This window comes from Phalacrocorax carbo, chromosome 1 (genome assembly GCF_963921805.1).
Source record: "Phalacrocorax carbo chromosome 1, bPhaCar2.1, whole genome shotgun sequence".
Classification (NCBI taxonomy): Eukaryota; Metazoa; Chordata; class Aves; order Suliformes; family Phalacrocoracidae; genus Phalacrocorax; species Phalacrocorax carbo.
The window spans coordinates 143,677,829-143,694,966 of NC_087513.1; the positions used below are offsets into that span (position 1 = coordinate 143,677,829).

General features: G+C 47.8%; 1 protein-coding gene and 1 long non-coding RNA gene across 2 annotated transcripts in view; both read right to left on the bottom strand.

Annotated features, from left to right (window-relative positions):
- Positions 1–319: 319 nt before the first annotated feature.
- On the bottom strand, positions 320–7,175 carry CHST7 (carbohydrate sulfotransferase 7). Its single transcript, XM_064438111.1, has one exon. The coding sequence runs from the start codon at positions 6,935–6,937 to the stop codon at positions 5,543–5,545; it is 1,395 nt and encodes a 464-aa protein (XP_064294181.1). The 5' UTR covers positions 6,938–7,175; the 3' UTR covers positions 320–5,542.
- A 2,907-nt stretch (positions 7,176–10,082) lies between these two features.
- The window catches only part of LOC135310476 (uncharacterized), a 31,239-nt gene continuing 24,183 nt past the window's right edge, over positions 10,083–17,138 (bottom strand). Inside the window, exon 4 of the long non-coding RNA XR_010370546.1 lies at positions 10,083–16,136. This is a non-coding gene — a long non-coding RNA (uncharacterized LOC135310476). The remainder of the gene's footprint in view (positions 16,137–17,138) is intronic.

Here is a 17,138-nt window from a genome sequence, read left to right on the forward strand (position 1 = left end):
ACTCAAAGGCAACTCCTTTCCCCTGCCCCATGTTCACCCCACCCATCATCTACATCTCCCTCTCACCTATAGCCCTTTCCATTATTAAGCACTGGAAAGCTGAAGGCTGGATTCAGGAGTCTTCCTTAGGACCACCAGCAACAGGGAAAGAGGGGCTAGAGGAGAAGGCATGAGTGGGAGCACAGGAAGGGCAGACTCCTCCATGCACAGCCCCAGCGCCGCAGCCCCAGCCCTAGTTACGTGGCTTTGATTCCCACTGCTGCATGTTCTATACCACATTGAGCTTTCCTATGGGAAAGAGAGGTGTGAGCATGCTCACTGAAGATAAAACCAATGCAGATTTTATTTGGTATAAAATAAAAGATACACACACATACCAAAACCACTTTTTACCGAGCACATGCTGTTTTTTTTTAACAACCATTAATATATTTGGCCAAATCAGAATAGAAGGCAGAGGTAAAACCAAAATGCAGCAGGCATCCTCTACACAGAGGTCACTTCCCCAACCTCAAATGGAGTTCCTGTCCCAAAGCACTGAAGTGACAAATGATTTCAAAGAAACATCTTTGAGTATTTGAACATAAGCAAAAAGGCCATCACATCCTAACCCTGGGTTCAAAAGAACACGTACGGTTTTGACTGAACTTTCCCAAAGAGACATAAACCCTAAGTTAAACCTTAAGTTTCAGCCTACGTGCAGCTGAAGTTTGGCAAAGTTCGACAACTGGAAACAGGGCGACAAATGTGGAAGTGCCAAGGAAAGACCCAATTCCCATTTAATAGTGCCAAGAAATGGCACTGCAGGTGCTGTAGGTCAGCAGCAGAGCTTAACGCCTCAGTGCTGGAAGCAAGTATTTCCCAGGACTCAATACCCAGACACGCTCCAAGTACTGAAGAGTTAATCAGCTTTCAGCTGTTTGCCTGGTGCTGAGACTGCCAAAGGTACGCCTCAGCAACAAGCAACAGGTCCCTCAGTCACTGAGAACCACCACCGTAACAAGGTTGGATTTAACGGTCACCTCTAAATCACAGTCGGAAGGACAATCCGGTCCCCGGCCCCTCACTCACACGCGAGTAGCCAGGGAGGCAATGAAATCTTCTGCTAGTGCAAGATTTGCTTTGACAATCTTGTTTTTCCCACATCCTTCTCCAGGGTGGTCGGTGACAAGTTAGATAGGAATGGCAAAATAATGCCCAAGATAGTCCCAGCGCTGCATGGATCGCAGCGTGGTTCTGAGAAGTGACATGCACCGTACTTACTGTCCCTGTGCTCCAGATACCATCACAGAGTCTCAGTGGCAACTCCTCGTGTTCAAGAAGGGAACAGAACGTGCTGTCAGACTTGTTGGCGCGCACAGTCTTTCTCAGGAGCTTGGTTCTCCACTGAAATGTTGTTTAATTGCATTACCATAATAAACCCAGAAATTCCGCACTGTTTTTTTTATCATCGGGCTTACTGAAAGCGGTAATATCAAGAACTTAATGTAGAAACTCTGAACTTTTCTTGATGCACAGACTGATGGGGCAGAGGGGGAGATAAAACGACCCATGCGATACTGAAGTTGTTAAATACGTAACTCATGACCGTTTAACACCTCTCAGAGGATGCTGCAGCCGGCAGAGCTACTGAACTACTTCTGTTGGGCCTGAAGTGTGTGAGTACATACCATGGGTATCCACAAGGACTCCATCAGTAACGTTCCAGGGTGTGCAAGTAATGCCGGGGGCTAAGTGTTTCTTGACCCTGGGCTTCAAGCATTTCTCACAAGTATGCTGCTACAGTCGCCTCACCAAAAGCAACAATTTAAATACAGATAGAATGCTGTAAGAGAGTAATTAACAATTCCAGCATGGAAATATCACAGCCTTCTATGTCCAATTACAGCACTCAAGTTTCCACCTCCCTTAAGGCAAACACATGGTGACCAGAAGTTAAGTAAAAAAAGATGACAGAAATGAGTCTTGTGAGCATTTGTCAGTTCTGTTCCCATTTCCCACTATGACTTTTTAGTATATTAAAAAGTTGTTAATTCATGATATGTAATGTAGCACAAATAGGTATTTTTCCCAAATCTCAGCCTGAACTACTAAAACTCTGTGGCTCAGTCCTGCTCTCCCATTTCAAGCCTGCCAAGTTCAGCTTGGCTGCAAGACGTGTGTACTGTTCCCTTGCTTATCAGGCCATCCTCTGCTCTGAATGATGACGTTTTCTGCATCATTCAGGAGAACCAGGACTTCAGTTCAAAATCTCAGTTAAACACAGTAACAGTAAAAAAAAAACCAAAAAAAGCAGGTGACCGAGCCATAAACCTCCAGCTGCTCTGAAAATGCGGTTTAGCCATGGGTGTCCTGCCTTCAGCAGGTTCTGCTTACTTCCAAAGACCTCTGCCAGTGAAACTCCACACTGGTCGTCCTAATCAGACCTGTTTCTCTCTTTTCAGGTAAGTACCAACACTGTCACTTGACAGTACTTTTTTTCTTCAAGCTACAGGTTACAGGGCGGACAAGGATATGCTGGGAGCATCTGGAACGATGCTTTCAGACACCTTCAAAACACCTTGATGAGAAAAATGGGATGCATTTGTTGGTGAGCCTTGGTTGTCCCCCTTAGGCGAGGGGATTTTAGAAAGCCTTCTAGTGACCAAAGCACACACGTTGCAACATCAGTCATTAAGTAACCGTCATGCAGTCTTAGATGCTCTTGCACGTCCTGCTCAAAGATCCCACTCTGGGCTACTTACTCCTTTTTCAGTTTTGGATATTTCTTGTAGATTGTTTGAGAGTCTTCTAATGAACTCAGGCGACCTGAATGCAAATCAGGAATTGCACTTGCTATATTTTGTACGCTTTGCCAGACAGAGCCCTTTTCACAGTATACAAAAAAAAAACCCAACCCCACAAAACCCCAGAAAAACAGCTTCGGGTGAAAAAAAATTTGAATTAATCACTAACAAAGAGCAACTGTGTCAGTGAACAACTTCTGCTGAGAGAAATAAGTCTTGATACAGAAAACGCATGTGTATCAAACATGGAAACTGCTTCAGAAAATAACAAATAATTTGCAATTAGTGGATTTCTTCCTGGCTATAAACTTCAAGTTAAGCTAGATGGCAACACTTCTTTCTTCATCATGATGAACTGGTGTAAGCGAAACTAAGCATGGATTTCTAAAAACTTCTTACGAAAAGACATTTACCACCCGAAACAGCAAAATTAAATTCCCTGTTGGGGTGAAGCGGATGCTTAACAGTTGCACCGTACAAATCTGTGACAGCAGCTTGCTAAAAACAAATCAGCAAGATATACTGGACTTTAATCTGCCATCCGACATAAGAAAATAAGTACCGTATCATCATTTGGCATGCAAAAAAAAAAATATCTTATTTTCTTCCCAAACCTGCTGGTACAAGCCAGGCTGGGTGTATTCCCAGAAAAGCTTTCCAAATTAGGCTACCCAGCATAGGTTACCAAGGCATTAATACAGGTATTGTCCATCTATACAGATGTCATTATTAAATACCACTAGAACACCCAGAGACAAGTTTTGCTCTCACGGTGCCTGTGAGAGAATGCAGAAACATCCCTTGGATAATACGAAAGGTTTTTTAAAATTTTTACTTCGTTTTTTACGATTTTTACTTCAAGCAGAAGCCAAAGGATGCAGAATTGTATGAAACGTGCTACCGTGAAACAGATAGATTTACTCAAAAACATTCTTTATGACGTTTTGCCGTCAGATAATGAAAGAAACCTGCTTCTTGTGCCGATGTACTCTGAGGTGGGAAGGTCAAGGAAGAAAAGGAGCTAAAATAAATGAAGGTTCATCCTAACTAACTGACGTGTCTTACAGCACAATATTCAGAGCACCAAAACCTACAGTGCAACTCAAATGTTTCCTCCAAGATAACATAACGTCTTTGAACCGCCTTTATTTCCAGCACTTCATATAAATATAGCTTTCTTCCTGATCCTAGATTATCCCCAAATTGAAGTTCATGTTTGGTTTGTATTTGAGGACTGCTTGTAAACATCCCTATAACCCTGGATACTCTTACGGGGCCATTTAAATGCTGCCAGACTGTAACGGACTCAAAAGCGGTCTCTAAGAAGTTAAATACTACATCCCTAAGTTACAGTTGAACCATCCATCCCCAAATTAAGACCAAAAAAAAAAAAAAGATACCCAAACATACACATACGCAGACATACAGTGTTCTCATAAAAGTTGCGGGATGTCTAAAGGAAAATGTCATTTTAAAATCCAAAATGAAACTTAAGTTTTTATTTTCTTTTCTTCTTTTTGTAATAGAAGTTTTTATTTGGGAAGTTTGTGATTAATTTGTCTTGGCCTCGTGAGGAAACTTTTGCTTTTGTCCAGGAGTTGCCAGCTGACAGGATGTTATTGTTCGGAAGGGATGTGACCAGGAGGACCCTGTGCACGGCACAATGTATCTGCCCGGAAGTGAGGGGAGAAAAGTGATTCTCCCATCTGGCTGAGACAACAAAATGGAAATAGCGAGCGTTTGCCTTCCAGTTACAGTCACCTCTATACACGTCCCCAAGAAATATGTTAGTCACCTGTACGTCACATGAGTACCACCACCTAACTAGATCAATGCTGTACAAAGAATCCCTATTTTAAAAAGAAATACAGATTTCTTCAGAAAAGCAAAGACTTCTGCCACAAACACCTTTGAAACACATAAGTGGGCAAATGCTTGCCCCCTCCGCACAACCGCTTACCCTGCTGCTCCGAACAGACAGAGGGAGTCGGACAGGTTTCCCCTTCCCTCAGCGGGCACCCCCCTCCCCGGAGCCTCGGCACCCCACAGGGCAGAGCCCAGCCCCACAGGGCCACCGGCCGGCCATTCCTCCGCGGCGGCTGGCACCCTCCTGCCTGTCCAGCTCCAGGCCTGCGCTGACCTCGGCAGCGACCTTCACAGAAGCCCCTCGTACGCCTTTCAGCAGCGATATGACAGAGCCGAGTGTGCTTCAGCACTCGGGAAGGGCGACACTCTTATGGCAATGCCTTTCAAGCCCTCTAGTCCCTTGCCAAGAGTCTTCATTTGGGGGATTTTTAGGTTTCGAGGCAGTTTTTCTGGAATAACACCCGTGCTTCGCACATGGTGGCCGTTTCACATTACCGGGGCTCCGAGATAGACACCTTGTCCAGAGGTCGCCTCTTACCAAATCCTTCTCTGAAGTGAAATATCGCTGGTGCCCTCTCCACACACCGGGGTGCAGGGCGGCCGCGGTCCCCAGAGGGCACACAGCCCCACCGACCACAAGGGCGGGAAGCGGGGGTCTTGGGCCCTGCTGGGCGTCTTTGCTTCTGCCAGGGCTGCCCTCGCCCGGACATCCAGGCGAGCCAGGCCGCCGCCATTCCACCGCGCAGCCCCCGCCGCCTCTCCTCAGGCCGCCATGACAGAGCCGGACCTCGCCGCCCGCCCGCCCAGGCGCAGCTCCCTGCCCGGCCCGGGCCCGGGCCCCGGCCCTCACCCGGCGGCGGGCTCTCCCCGCCGGCCGCGGGGCGCGGGCGCTACCGGGCGTCGCCGCCGCTGAGGGGGTAGGCGAGGAGGCTCATGGCCTCGCTGCAGGCGGCCTCCACCTGCCGCACCTGCTGGCGGCTGAGGCGCTCCCGCCAGGCGTGGATGGCCTCCCGCGCGTCGCGGGGGGAGATGAGGAAGGGCCGGTCGGAGGAGTAGGCGGCGCCGCGGGTCATGTTGAGCACGAAGGTCTCCAGGGCGGGCGGCACCGGCAGCCCGGCGAAGCGCAGCAAGCGGCGCAGCTGGGCGCGGGGTTCCCGCACCAGGTCCTCGTAACGCAGCTGCGTGTAGCGGCGGCGGAGCCAGGCCGGGGCGCGGCGGGCCAGGAGGAGGTCGCGGAGCCAGGCCTGGCAGATCACCTCCAGGGCGCCGCCGAGGAAGAACTCGGCGCGGTGCTGGGGCTGCGGAGCCCGCCCGCCGCCCAGCAGGCCCGGCGGCAGCGGGGGCTGCTGGTGGCGGGGCGGCCCCCGCGGGTCGGCGCGGTGGCGGCTGCGCAACACCTGGATGCTCTCCCGCAGCAGCGCCTGCCGGGCCTTCAGGCGGGAGTTGTGGACGGCGCGGGGGTCGCGGAAGAGCTGCACCACCCGCAGGTTGAGGCCGGGCTCCCGCAGCAGCGGCAGCAGGGCGCCCAGCTCCAGCAGCCTCACGTCCTTGATGACCACCACCGGGTACTTGCGGCACTCGGCCTCCAGCTCCCGCAGCGCCCGCGGCGGGCACCTCTCCTCGCAGGAGGCGCCGTCGACGAGGCCGATCTCCCGGCGGGGCCGCGGGGCGGCGGGGCAGAGCGGCGGCGAGCAGATCACCTTGTTGGTGCGCCAGCCGAAGATGCTGGCCGTGGTGAGGTTGGCGGGAGCGGGCGGGGCGGGGGCCAGCGGGTCGCGGGGGGCGGGCGGGGCGGCGTAGAGGCGCAGGACGGAGAAGTCGCATCGGAAGAGGGCGCGCAGCATGTCGCGGAGGGCGCCCTGCAGGCTCAGCGCGTCCCCCGGGTAGAGGGCCTGCCACAGGTGCCACATGGGCTCGTACAGGTAGAAGACGTCGGGGTGCTGGTTGAAGAGCTCCCCCAGGAAGGAGGAGCCGGTGCGCCAGGTGGCGTGCAGGTAGATGTGCCGCTTGCCCGCCGCCGCGCTGCCGTTGCCCGCCGCGCCGCCCTCCTCATCCTCATCCTCCTCCTCCAGCGGCGGCTGCTGCTGCTCCCAGCCCCACTCGCTCAGCGCCTCCTCCAGGCTGGGGCAGCGCCGCAGCAGCGGCTCCTCGTCCGCCCGCCCCCGCCTGGCCCCGTAGTCCAGCGCGTAGGGCACCAGCAGCAGCAGCAGCAGCGTGTACAGCACCAGCACGGCGGCGAAGCGCCGGTGCTCGCCCCGCCACCGCCACCGCCGCCGGCCCTTCATCGCGGGGGGCGGCTCCGGGACGCCGGACAGACTCTGCCGACCCTCAGCCTGCCGGAGGGCGGCTCTTCCCGACGAGGCAAAGTTAGCGGCGGCGGGGGGTGTGGGCTGCGGGCGGCCCTCCCCGCCGGGGAGCACGCCCACGGGCACGACGGACAGGCTCGGGGCCGCCGGCCCCGCCGCCCGCCCGCCCTCGCCGCCGCCGCCTCCTCCTTCTTCTCCTCCTCCCCCTCCTCCTCCTCCTCCTCGCAGCGCGACGCGGAAGGGCCCGCACCTGCCCTCGCCGCCGCCTGAGGAGCCGCCGCTGCCGCCGCCGCCGCCGCTGCTGCGGCTCCCGCTGCCGCGGTGCCGGGCTGCGGGCCGCCGGGCCGCCCGGCCTCCCTCCCCCCGGGCAGGGCCGGAGAGGCGGGCTCGGCACCTCGGGAGTCGCCCCCGCCCGGAAAAGGGAGCAGCGCAAAGGAGGTACGTTAGCCAGGACAGGTGCCCTGCAGCTGAGACTGACCTGAGGAGGAGCGTTTGGTCCTGTTACCTGCCAGGTCTCCAGATAAAGAACACGCTACAGTAACAAAAAGAGGTGCAAATGTATTTTTAGGATGGATGGCAGCTATTAAAATCTGCAGCAGGTTTCAGAAACACTGCAGTTCAGCGCTGTAGAGAGCTGTGGGATTTCTCAGCCACGTTTTTCTCTATGTGTGCGTGCTGACGGGATACGGACATCTTGATCGTGACTCATTGCTCCAGTTTATGAATCTAAAAGTTTTGCGTCCACCCGAGCTGGTCACCCTTTGCAGTTGGTAGGAAGAAATGGGACATCCAATCTGTCTTGGATGTCTGAAAGCCTTCCGGTAACCCTTCTCTTTATTAACTACAGTGGGAGCATAACATTACTGGCTCACACTTCTAGTTTTTTTAGACAGCTAAGATTAGTTTAAATAAATCGCTTGTGGGATGGAGAGTCAGCAAGAGGTTGACTTCAGGTGTTTAAATTCAAATGTATAGTCTCAAAATCTCCAGCCCGGCCCCTGCCTGACCTTGGAATACGCTCACAGAAAGAGAGGGATCACAATCCTGTGCTCCTGCTTAAGGCTTCCACCTGGCAGAAGAGCAATGTCCCCTTCCTGCTGACTGTCCTAACCTCTAGGCAGTGAGTGGTGTCCTCTGTAAAACACTACTGATATTTCAGTATGGGGTGCAGAGTAAAATTCAGTGAGGATAACACAGTTCTCACCCTCAGCGTGCGATGCTTTGTGTGCACCTGTGGTAAGGCATATGACACAACCTTAGGCAATGGTTTCACATACAACAGGGCACAGAAATGACCCACTAGATACATAGGTTCTAAAAATGTTCCTTCTATAGTATAGAGGTATAGATACGGAGTCTGCAGCTGCTGCATGTAGTCTGAATGTCTAGCTATTAAAGGATAATCTTTGTCAAATTTATTGGGCAAAATACGAGGAGCACAAAGCAATGTGAGAGAAAAAGCATGCTTCCCTTCTCCAGGTGGTGAGCCAGCAGTCTGCCTGCTAACACTTTACTTGACCTCTGTTAAGTAAGTGTTAAAGACTGGGTTTCCTGCAGTTTATGGCGTGCTGAGTGAGTAGATGGTGCCAAGCAAGGCTTATAGGCTCCTGAGCAGAAGAATGTAGAAATGATGGCATTGGAAAGGAAATTCTGCCCCAACATACCTTTCACCACTTATATTCATCATGGCTTTGGGTTTTTTAAGCGGCAGGATACACCAGTGTGGGTTTCAGCTCTGACTCGGTAAAGGCCAGGATTTCATACAGAGCCTCAAGCAACCAAAGGAGGACAACAGAATAAAAATACACTTGCCAAAACCAGGTCACAGTCTTCCCAAAAAACCTTCCCCTATCCAAAGAACATGCATATCTAGTACTTTGAGAGGTATCTCCAGCGTAGTTGACTTCTCTGGCATCATGCAAAATAGTAATTTTGGAAGATTTACCAAGCTGGGGTCCTGAGAAGCGCAGAGGAGAATGGATAACTCTGAGCTGCTGGGCTTTCCCCTTTGTAAGCAAAATACTAAGTTGGCAGTAGCATCAGCACCACCACTGACAAAGGAGCCACAGTGCAGTACATGCTACCTTAAACTAATTTTGTATTGGTTTCTATGACATGTACTTGTCCAGAAACTTAAATCAAGGTCTTTAAATTGCCTAACTAAAGTAAAGCTGACTTGAAAAGAATGAAACAACTCACTGAGTAAGATGGCCTGCCAGACAAATGAGAGACCTCAGAAATAAAACTACGTATATTACGCTGATTTTTTTTCAGACAATGGAGCTGCAAATTTCTGTGGCAGCTGTTCTGGAAAAAGTGAACGATGCAAATCGCTTTATTGCAGGCTATGTCTCTACTAAGGTAAAAACACAGTCAGCTGTTAAAAGATTATCAAACCAGAAAAGAATCACAGAAAATGTTTTGTTCTGCACCTTCACATCGGTTCCTCGTCTGAAAGAGGATTAGCCTGGAAGTGTTTACTTTGGTTGTTTTGGGTTAGGGCTTTTTTGGCGTGGGGAGGTTCCAGCAAAGCCAGTATTCATTCTGCCACCCAGCAGGTGCCTGAGCTAGGCTTGAAATCGCAGAGCTCCAGCCTTCCTGAAGGGTCATGTGAAGTACCCGGTTTGAGCATTGCTGGTCTGAACAGAGCTGGGAAGAGATTGGCTTTCGTTTTTCTTGCTTTTCAGTTCTGTATTAATTTGTTCTCTCTTCAGCACAGATAAGGGTGATGATTTTCCCTCATCTAGGCTTTTTCTACGAACCATAATGACACCATTTACATATATATGATCTTCTGCATCTCCTTCCCAGAGCAGGACAGTTCAGTACCCGAGAGAGGCAGCCAGGTTCTTCTTCATTGGTCTGCCAAGCAGCCTGCCCATTTGGAATCTAGCTCCTGCATTTTTTGGTGATAATTCTGTGCTTTACATTATTTTATAAAGGGGAAAAAAAAAGAATATGGGCATAACATGTTCTGCATCGTTTAGTATAGCAGTATTTCCTTTCTAGTTTCCAAGCTTGTCACTGAAAGTACTGGCTGTTTTTAATCTACATAACATTGGCTTCCTGTGTATTATCTCTCTACCTTAATTTTTGCTTTTCCATCTCTCACAGTACTTCTACTGACAGGAGAGACAGCAAACGCTGGAATGCCACATTTCAGCCTCAGAATAATTTTTATCTCCTCAGCAGAATTTTCAAAACAGAATTAGTTGCCTCTATATGTAACCATCTTTCAGCACTTGCATGCTCTTGTCGTTCTCAAAGAGCACTTTGTGATTAAAAATAGCTCAAATAGCTGATAAAATTAAATATGCTTTGCACAGGGAGCACCACCCTCAAACATCCTGGTTGTTAATGAGTGCTGTGCTTGTATGTATTGCCACTGACGGGCTTCGGCCAAAAGGAAGTCAATGGTTAATGGCAGCTTAAAAAGCTTCAAGAAGCCGACAGACTAGGACAATATTTTTATTTTTGAAGTTGCTTTGTCATCAGATGTTTCAACATGTGCAACACCACATGTTTCACATATGAGACCAGTCTTAGTAGCTCACATTTCAGAAGGGACATGTTGAGAATAGCGGGATGGAGAAGCCGGTCCAGGCAAGGCGGCCAGCGCTGAAGGGATTTTTCACAGTGGGGTTTCCCCCAAAGCGGAACAGAGATTGAGAGCCTGCAAAAGGTCAGAAATAACACAGAAGTTTTGAGCGACTCAGTGGAAATTTACAGGATATGAATAAAGTGGAAAGTTGGACAAAAGGAGAGGAGACTTCTAACCCAGCGGCTGGTGAGCAGCTGGGTGGAAGGGACTTCAGATGCAAAGCCATGTGCAGAAGGTTGTAATTCTGCTCTCTGCACGTCTCTGAGGTCACTCTTCAGTACCTGCAAGAAAGACCAGGAAATGGGACAGGAAACCTGGGGTTCACAACTGTCTTGGTCTGTGTACTCCTTCTGCTAGTTCAAACCTTGAGTTTGTGGGCTGATTTGAGAGAAGGCAGGTGTAGAGCTTCAGGTTTTGGTTAATATAATCAATCAGTCACATGCAAACCATACCACCCAATGGCTCTCTGCAAAAGAGCGGAGGCAGCAGCAAGGTACGAGACCCCTCAGTGCCCCTCCAGACTGAGGGGAGCTGGCAGCTGAGATTGCGGACCATGTGGAATTGGAAGGGAGGAGGCATATTCCTTGCTCCTCTCTCCCAAATTTCTCCACTTCTCACTGAGAACTGGTAAAGTTAACTGTAAAGTTAGGTGTGCTGTTGCTCTCCACTGCCTGACGTAACAGTTGGGCGCAGAGCGTGAGCTGGGGAGGTGTTCAGATGAAGTGAAAACCAGCACTGCAGCCTGCTTTTGGGCTAAGGGATGCTTGATAGCACAGTCTGGCATCCCTGAACTGGCTGCAGCAGCCAGACAGGTACCCAGCTAGGGGAGCTCTTCTGCACCTGAAAGAAGAGCTACGCTTCATTTCTGCTTCTGATTTTTAAAGACGAACCTATTGCTAATATACTACACTGTTAAGTGTCAGAGTGGGGGTTGCCTGTGGTCTCAGCTGGCTTCTCTGGTTTTCCAAGATGCGACTTTTCCAAGAATGTGAGACCTGGGTACTGAAATGGCGGAAATTAAAAAAAAAATTGAAAGCAGGGTTTTAAAAAAATTTAAGTCATGGTCCCTTTTATGTCATCAGTGATCTTGTGATGCTCCCTTTTATGCCTCTAACTTCCTCTAAGAAAAGAAGATAATGCCCGCATTGAAGGTGATAGAAAATGCTACTAGGAAATGCAACAAGAAAATGCAGGAGGTAGAAGGCAGAGCAAAACAAGTTGATGCTCAAGAGGAAGTTCAGAAAGAAAAATATATCGTTATTTATAACAGTGGAAATTCAGACACATCAGTAACAATAAAAGAAGAAAACCTCTATTCTGCGATCCAACTCAACGCTAATGTGACTTGAGTATTTCTAAGTTACGCCAAGGATGACTCTAATCTCAAGTCTTTAAGCCTTTCCCCTGCAGAGCGTGCTCTGTTATCCCATTAGCAGTGAGACAGTCATCTCAACCCAGAAACGGGCTCACGCTACACAAATAGCCAGCACCTCCGTCGAGCCTCCTGCTGCCTGGCAATTTACAGTAGCTGCCGAAGAAAATTATTCCGATGGTAATGTGTTTGGGGTCTCACAGCTTCGAGTACAAGAAGTGCCTCAACGCTAAAATGCGTGGGAAATAATTGTTTTTAATGGCAGAAACCGTGAATCTTTTTCTGTTTTCTCCCATTGTCACAGACTGACTATTGCTGAGTTAGAGATGCTGATTAAGAATAACAGCAAGCTTCTGCAACTCAACAAGTTAAGCCATTGTGTCGGTATAATTAGGGAACTAAATCTTTTATATTTCAGTCAAGCGAAGAAATGAACTGGAAATTTGAGGCCTATTTTTAACTGGGGATTATTTTTTTCCCAAAAAAACCCCCTCCAACAGCCACTGTAACAAAATACAGCTCTCCTGTGCCTTCTTAAGGCAACACTTTCATGCACAGAATATAATTTTTGGACCGAGAGCTATCAGCCTTTTTGTTCATTTCAGTCTTATCCACAAATCCATACTGGCACGTGCAAATGAAAATGCTGAGGGCTCAATTGCTGCACCTACTTTATAAATCTGTCTCATCAAGTTTTCTAAAGATCATTTTGTCAGTTCCGAATTTCTGATGCAAATGATTTCCAGGAGCCATTGCTGTGCCTGTATGGGAGAAAGACAAATGCCAGAATGTACAACAAGTCGCTTGAAATTCACGCTTGTAGATGCCTGTTTCAGATGACCTAACTTTGATGAGGAAAATGTTAGCGGGCAAAAAGGTAGCAATTCTGGGAAACTCCTGGATTCCTGGAACCTCTGGGAACCAGTTTAGATCCCTGGCTGTCATTACTGGTTATTAATGAGGAAGTCTTCCCTGGGTTTGTTATGCTGTTAATTGGAGTTTCCCAACTTGAATGGTAGTCAGCAGTCCATAATTTCTTTTTTCAGCTGTCTAATGAGTGCCACAGATTTAAAAATTGGCGGTAGCGTCTTGCTTTGGGCCTTGACTACAAGCCTTACAAAACCTGGCCAAAGGGATCAGAGCATAACTAGGTAGCTGCAGCACACCATTGATTTAGTGATGCATCCATATGCTTAAAACACTCTATGAAAACTGTTTTGGTTTGACTGTAGCCTTTATCAGCAACGAACTTGCACACTAGCTAACCACACTTCCTCAGGCTCTGCAGGACAACCCTGCTTAAGTTTCCAGTGGCACCATTTCATTTTGTGGCTCCTAAACAGAGGTCTTTATGAGTACAGACATGTCCCACCGAAGCTGAGCCCAAGCTGATCATAAGCTGCTAGATATCAATAGTTTTAAAAGGAAATCTTAATGGTTAAGGTTTAAAATTAACTACATATAGTTTATTATACTAAAAACTGGAAGCAATAAGCTGTGTTATTTGCCTGTGAGGACAACAGAAGGTTTCCTGGTAGGACCCCGACGCATGCCCACATGTGCAGACTGATGCATTTCTGAGAAGCCCTGTAACTACCAGAGACAACTGCATTGACATGCACATCAGCTATCGTGGATATTTTACTCCTACTCACTCTATCGAGTTTGTGGTTGTCAGGTAAGAGAGATTTGCTTCTCAAAGCTGCAGAACAGGGACAGGGTTCTGCTGTCCTGCAGTCCCACGACAGGCGTCTGCTACCTGCACTTCTCATTGTCGGGACCGAGCTTAGGTGGGAGTGAGAAGTAAAGGATGTGTTTGGTATCAGTGCCCTGGCAGAAAAAAAGTGATCAGGACAAAATGCTTACACAGGTTTTCTGTGAAGGGGGGACTGCTTAAATTTACTCTGGGCAGTTAACAAGCATTAATTGTTTAGGCTTTTTGCTGCTTTAGCTATGTAGACAATTTAATGCAATTTTAGGTTTTATATGACAGTGAAAATTGTCTCACAAAATTTACTAAAGCTTTAGCGCAGAAGTCATCCGCTCTTCTGCTTTCGCAGTAGCTTCACTCTTACAGGATCTATTATAACAATGAAAAGAAAACCCACAAATGCCACTCATTAAACAAATGGGTGAACAGAAGAAAACCACACAGTAAAAGGTCATTACAGTTAATTTACAAATGAGAGAGAACTAATATTCTAGCTGAACAACAAAAAAAATGTTACATGCAATTGCAGAGCTGCCATGCAAATTCATTTCAACCACGCAGCTCAAACAGAAAGTTATTTAAATGCATCCTGAAAACTTCAAGCTGATCTCAGCACAGTTTCTGCAATACTCCTCATGTTCTCCTCCCAGAAGAAATTCCTGCCCCATCTGCCTATTGCCTTCAGGCCAACTACAGTAATGTTTTTTATGATCTCTGCACCTCCTGGAATCATCCTCTGTCCAGGCAGCCTTCCCACATCATTCATTAGCTGCTGGTCTTGGTTCTACGGAGAAGAGATTGCAGGACTGAATGGGTCAAATCAGGCCATGAGGTTCATCAGCCAAGGTCTGAACGCCCTATAGGTCTGCTCTGCTTACAGGAAGCTTTATTTTAGTTTCCTTTGCTGTATGTTTTTTTTTGTTGTTGTTGGTTGGTTTTTCTTTTGTCCTTCCCTCCTTCCTCGGTCCTCTTATCTGTGGCCTTTTTTTGTTTATCTTCTTGCTGTATGGTCCAGTCACCCAACCTCCAGGGATGAGCATTGACCAGCTGAGGCTGAAGCAGCTGCCCAGGCAGGAGCTATAGAGAGCTGTTCACATTTGTTTTTGTACTGGGGTGAAATGGAAGGAAGCCCCTATTTTACATCTTGTTTTGACAAATTGCCATACTTTGTGGTTTTACTGTTTGGGGATTTTTTTGTGATTTCCCCTTCAATCTGCTGTTGGAAAACACCCCCTGAAAACACTGCAAGACTTCTGGTAAAACAGGCAGAAAATGTTACTAATTTTTCAAATATTTTAAATATTTGAAATTGTTGCCACAGCTGCCTCTCTCTGAGTTCTGATGAAGGCAAATTACCTCAAGCAATGTAACTCTGATCGGGACCTTCCTGACTGATGGCCCTGGACTGGGCTGAAATGGGGTCCTGGGCCATGTGAGGGTGGGGGGAGCCTGGTGGGGCTGGGCAGGGACAGTTGGTGCCCTCGGGGGCCCAGCACTTTGTAACTGACGGTTTTCTGCACTCTCAGCTTTCATTTCTGCCAAGAGTCACTTTGAGGGATGTGCTAGACACCCACCTACATCTGAGCTGACTCGCTGCTGTAAGAACCGGGCTCTCCCATCTGTACTCGCTAATAATTGCTAAAAGAATAGAAACATACTAGTGGGTTACTGGCTGTATATCCCCAGAGTAAGCATAACACAGACGTGGCTAGGGTATATCTTCTTGATGCACGCACAGCGGTTCTGCAAAGGAGGCAGGGTGTCCTCTTGGAATACTGGGACTGAGTCAAGTCATTTCTCTGCCATGAAGTCATGCCTGCTCCCAAACTGAGCAGGACCAGGTAGCTATCAGCCCCTTACATTTCAGCTATTTTGAGGTTTTACCTACACGGTCTTGGTGATAGGGCTCCCAAATGGGTTTCACCCAAGCTCACAGTCTACAGAATGACTTGAAATAAAGGTGATTTTTAGCAGTGGTGTCACTTCACCTCTTGAGTAACTCAGCCAAGCAGACTTTCACTTGATGAACACTGTGGATCTTCTTTGAGGCTCTGGTTTGAGTCATCTCCTGAGGGACACCTCTTGAATACACAGACTCGGTCAGAAGTACTTGGTCCTCTTCCAGCTGTCCTGAGCCCTGGCGTCCTGACTTACTGACAGTCATCAGGGTGTCAGTCAATCCACCCATGCCTGGTACTTTGGGAAGCTCTTTAATCTCAGTTCCCTCATTCTTGATCCATTTTGTTTGTTGTTCTTCTTATAAAACTTTTGTTGTTGTTAATTTACAGCACAAACTGTCTTCATCCGAGAGTATCTTCGGCTTTGATATACCACACCTTATGGTACTGACAAAAAGGTTCTGTAGGGAAATCTAAATCACTGCTTTTCACAGTAGTTTGGCTTTACTGATTTCAAGGGTTCAGGTGACGCCTAGGGATTGCTCAGGGATTGCTCAGTGCCGTCCCTTTTCCTCTGGGGAAGCCTGACGATTATTCTGCAAGGAAGTCAAATAGATCAGTTTGCTCAAATGTTTTGCCTGGGATCTAAGATGCCCTGTGTCTATTTACTTGGTTAATTTATCTTTATCCTGTGGGAGTCCTAAAAAATTGAGTTTCTCTTTAAAGGGCTCCTGCAAAAACAATTAAAGTAATTAAAATTATCTGTGTTTGTGTTAGGAGACCTGTTTTCCTTCCCTGCATGGCCCAAATAAGAGCTCCCTGTGATCCGAGTTCCAGCCCTACATATTGCAGGATGGAGTTTTATTGCCTCAACCACAATTCCTTCTGCCCAGCAATGTGCTCAAATAGAAAGCGTTTAACGCCCTTTCTGATTTAATTAACGATGCCTCCAATTGACTCATGATGAAAGTAAAACTGGCATCAACACCAAACCGTGTGGCTTTGCTGAATGCTGTGTGTCTCAGTTTCTGCTGCCATTGAATGAGAAGGCAGTCAAGAAAATTAAAACAATTTGATAGGTTTAATAGATTATAGTGATATGTCTCAAGTTTTCAAAGGATGGACGTTTGTCAGTCATCAGTACCTTCATCAGCAATCAGTAGGTAAGGAGATAGCTTCTCAGCTGAAAAATACACAGGTTTCTACTGTGCTCCAAAACATCTTAAACAGTATTTATAGGAAAATAAAAGCACGAAAGGATTTTAAAATTCAAAATAGGTTTATCTATTCCAGTTTGGGAAAACCCCAGACCAAATGAAATAGCACATGACTAATATTTCAATCCCAATTAATTTGCCAATCAAATTGGACTGCTGTCTTTCTATTATGGTTTTAAGATGCGTAATTTTGCAGTTCAGGAATAAGAAAATAATTCATTTTCTCAATCTGTCTTTGAGTAACATAGCTTCTGCAACAGACTAAAATAAATTACTTATAACCAAACCAGAAGGGCGATTTCCTGTTTGCACCCTGCAGTTCTCCTGCTCTTCTGCTTGTATTAACTCTGTTTGCCCTTCACACTATCCCTTTCTGCATCA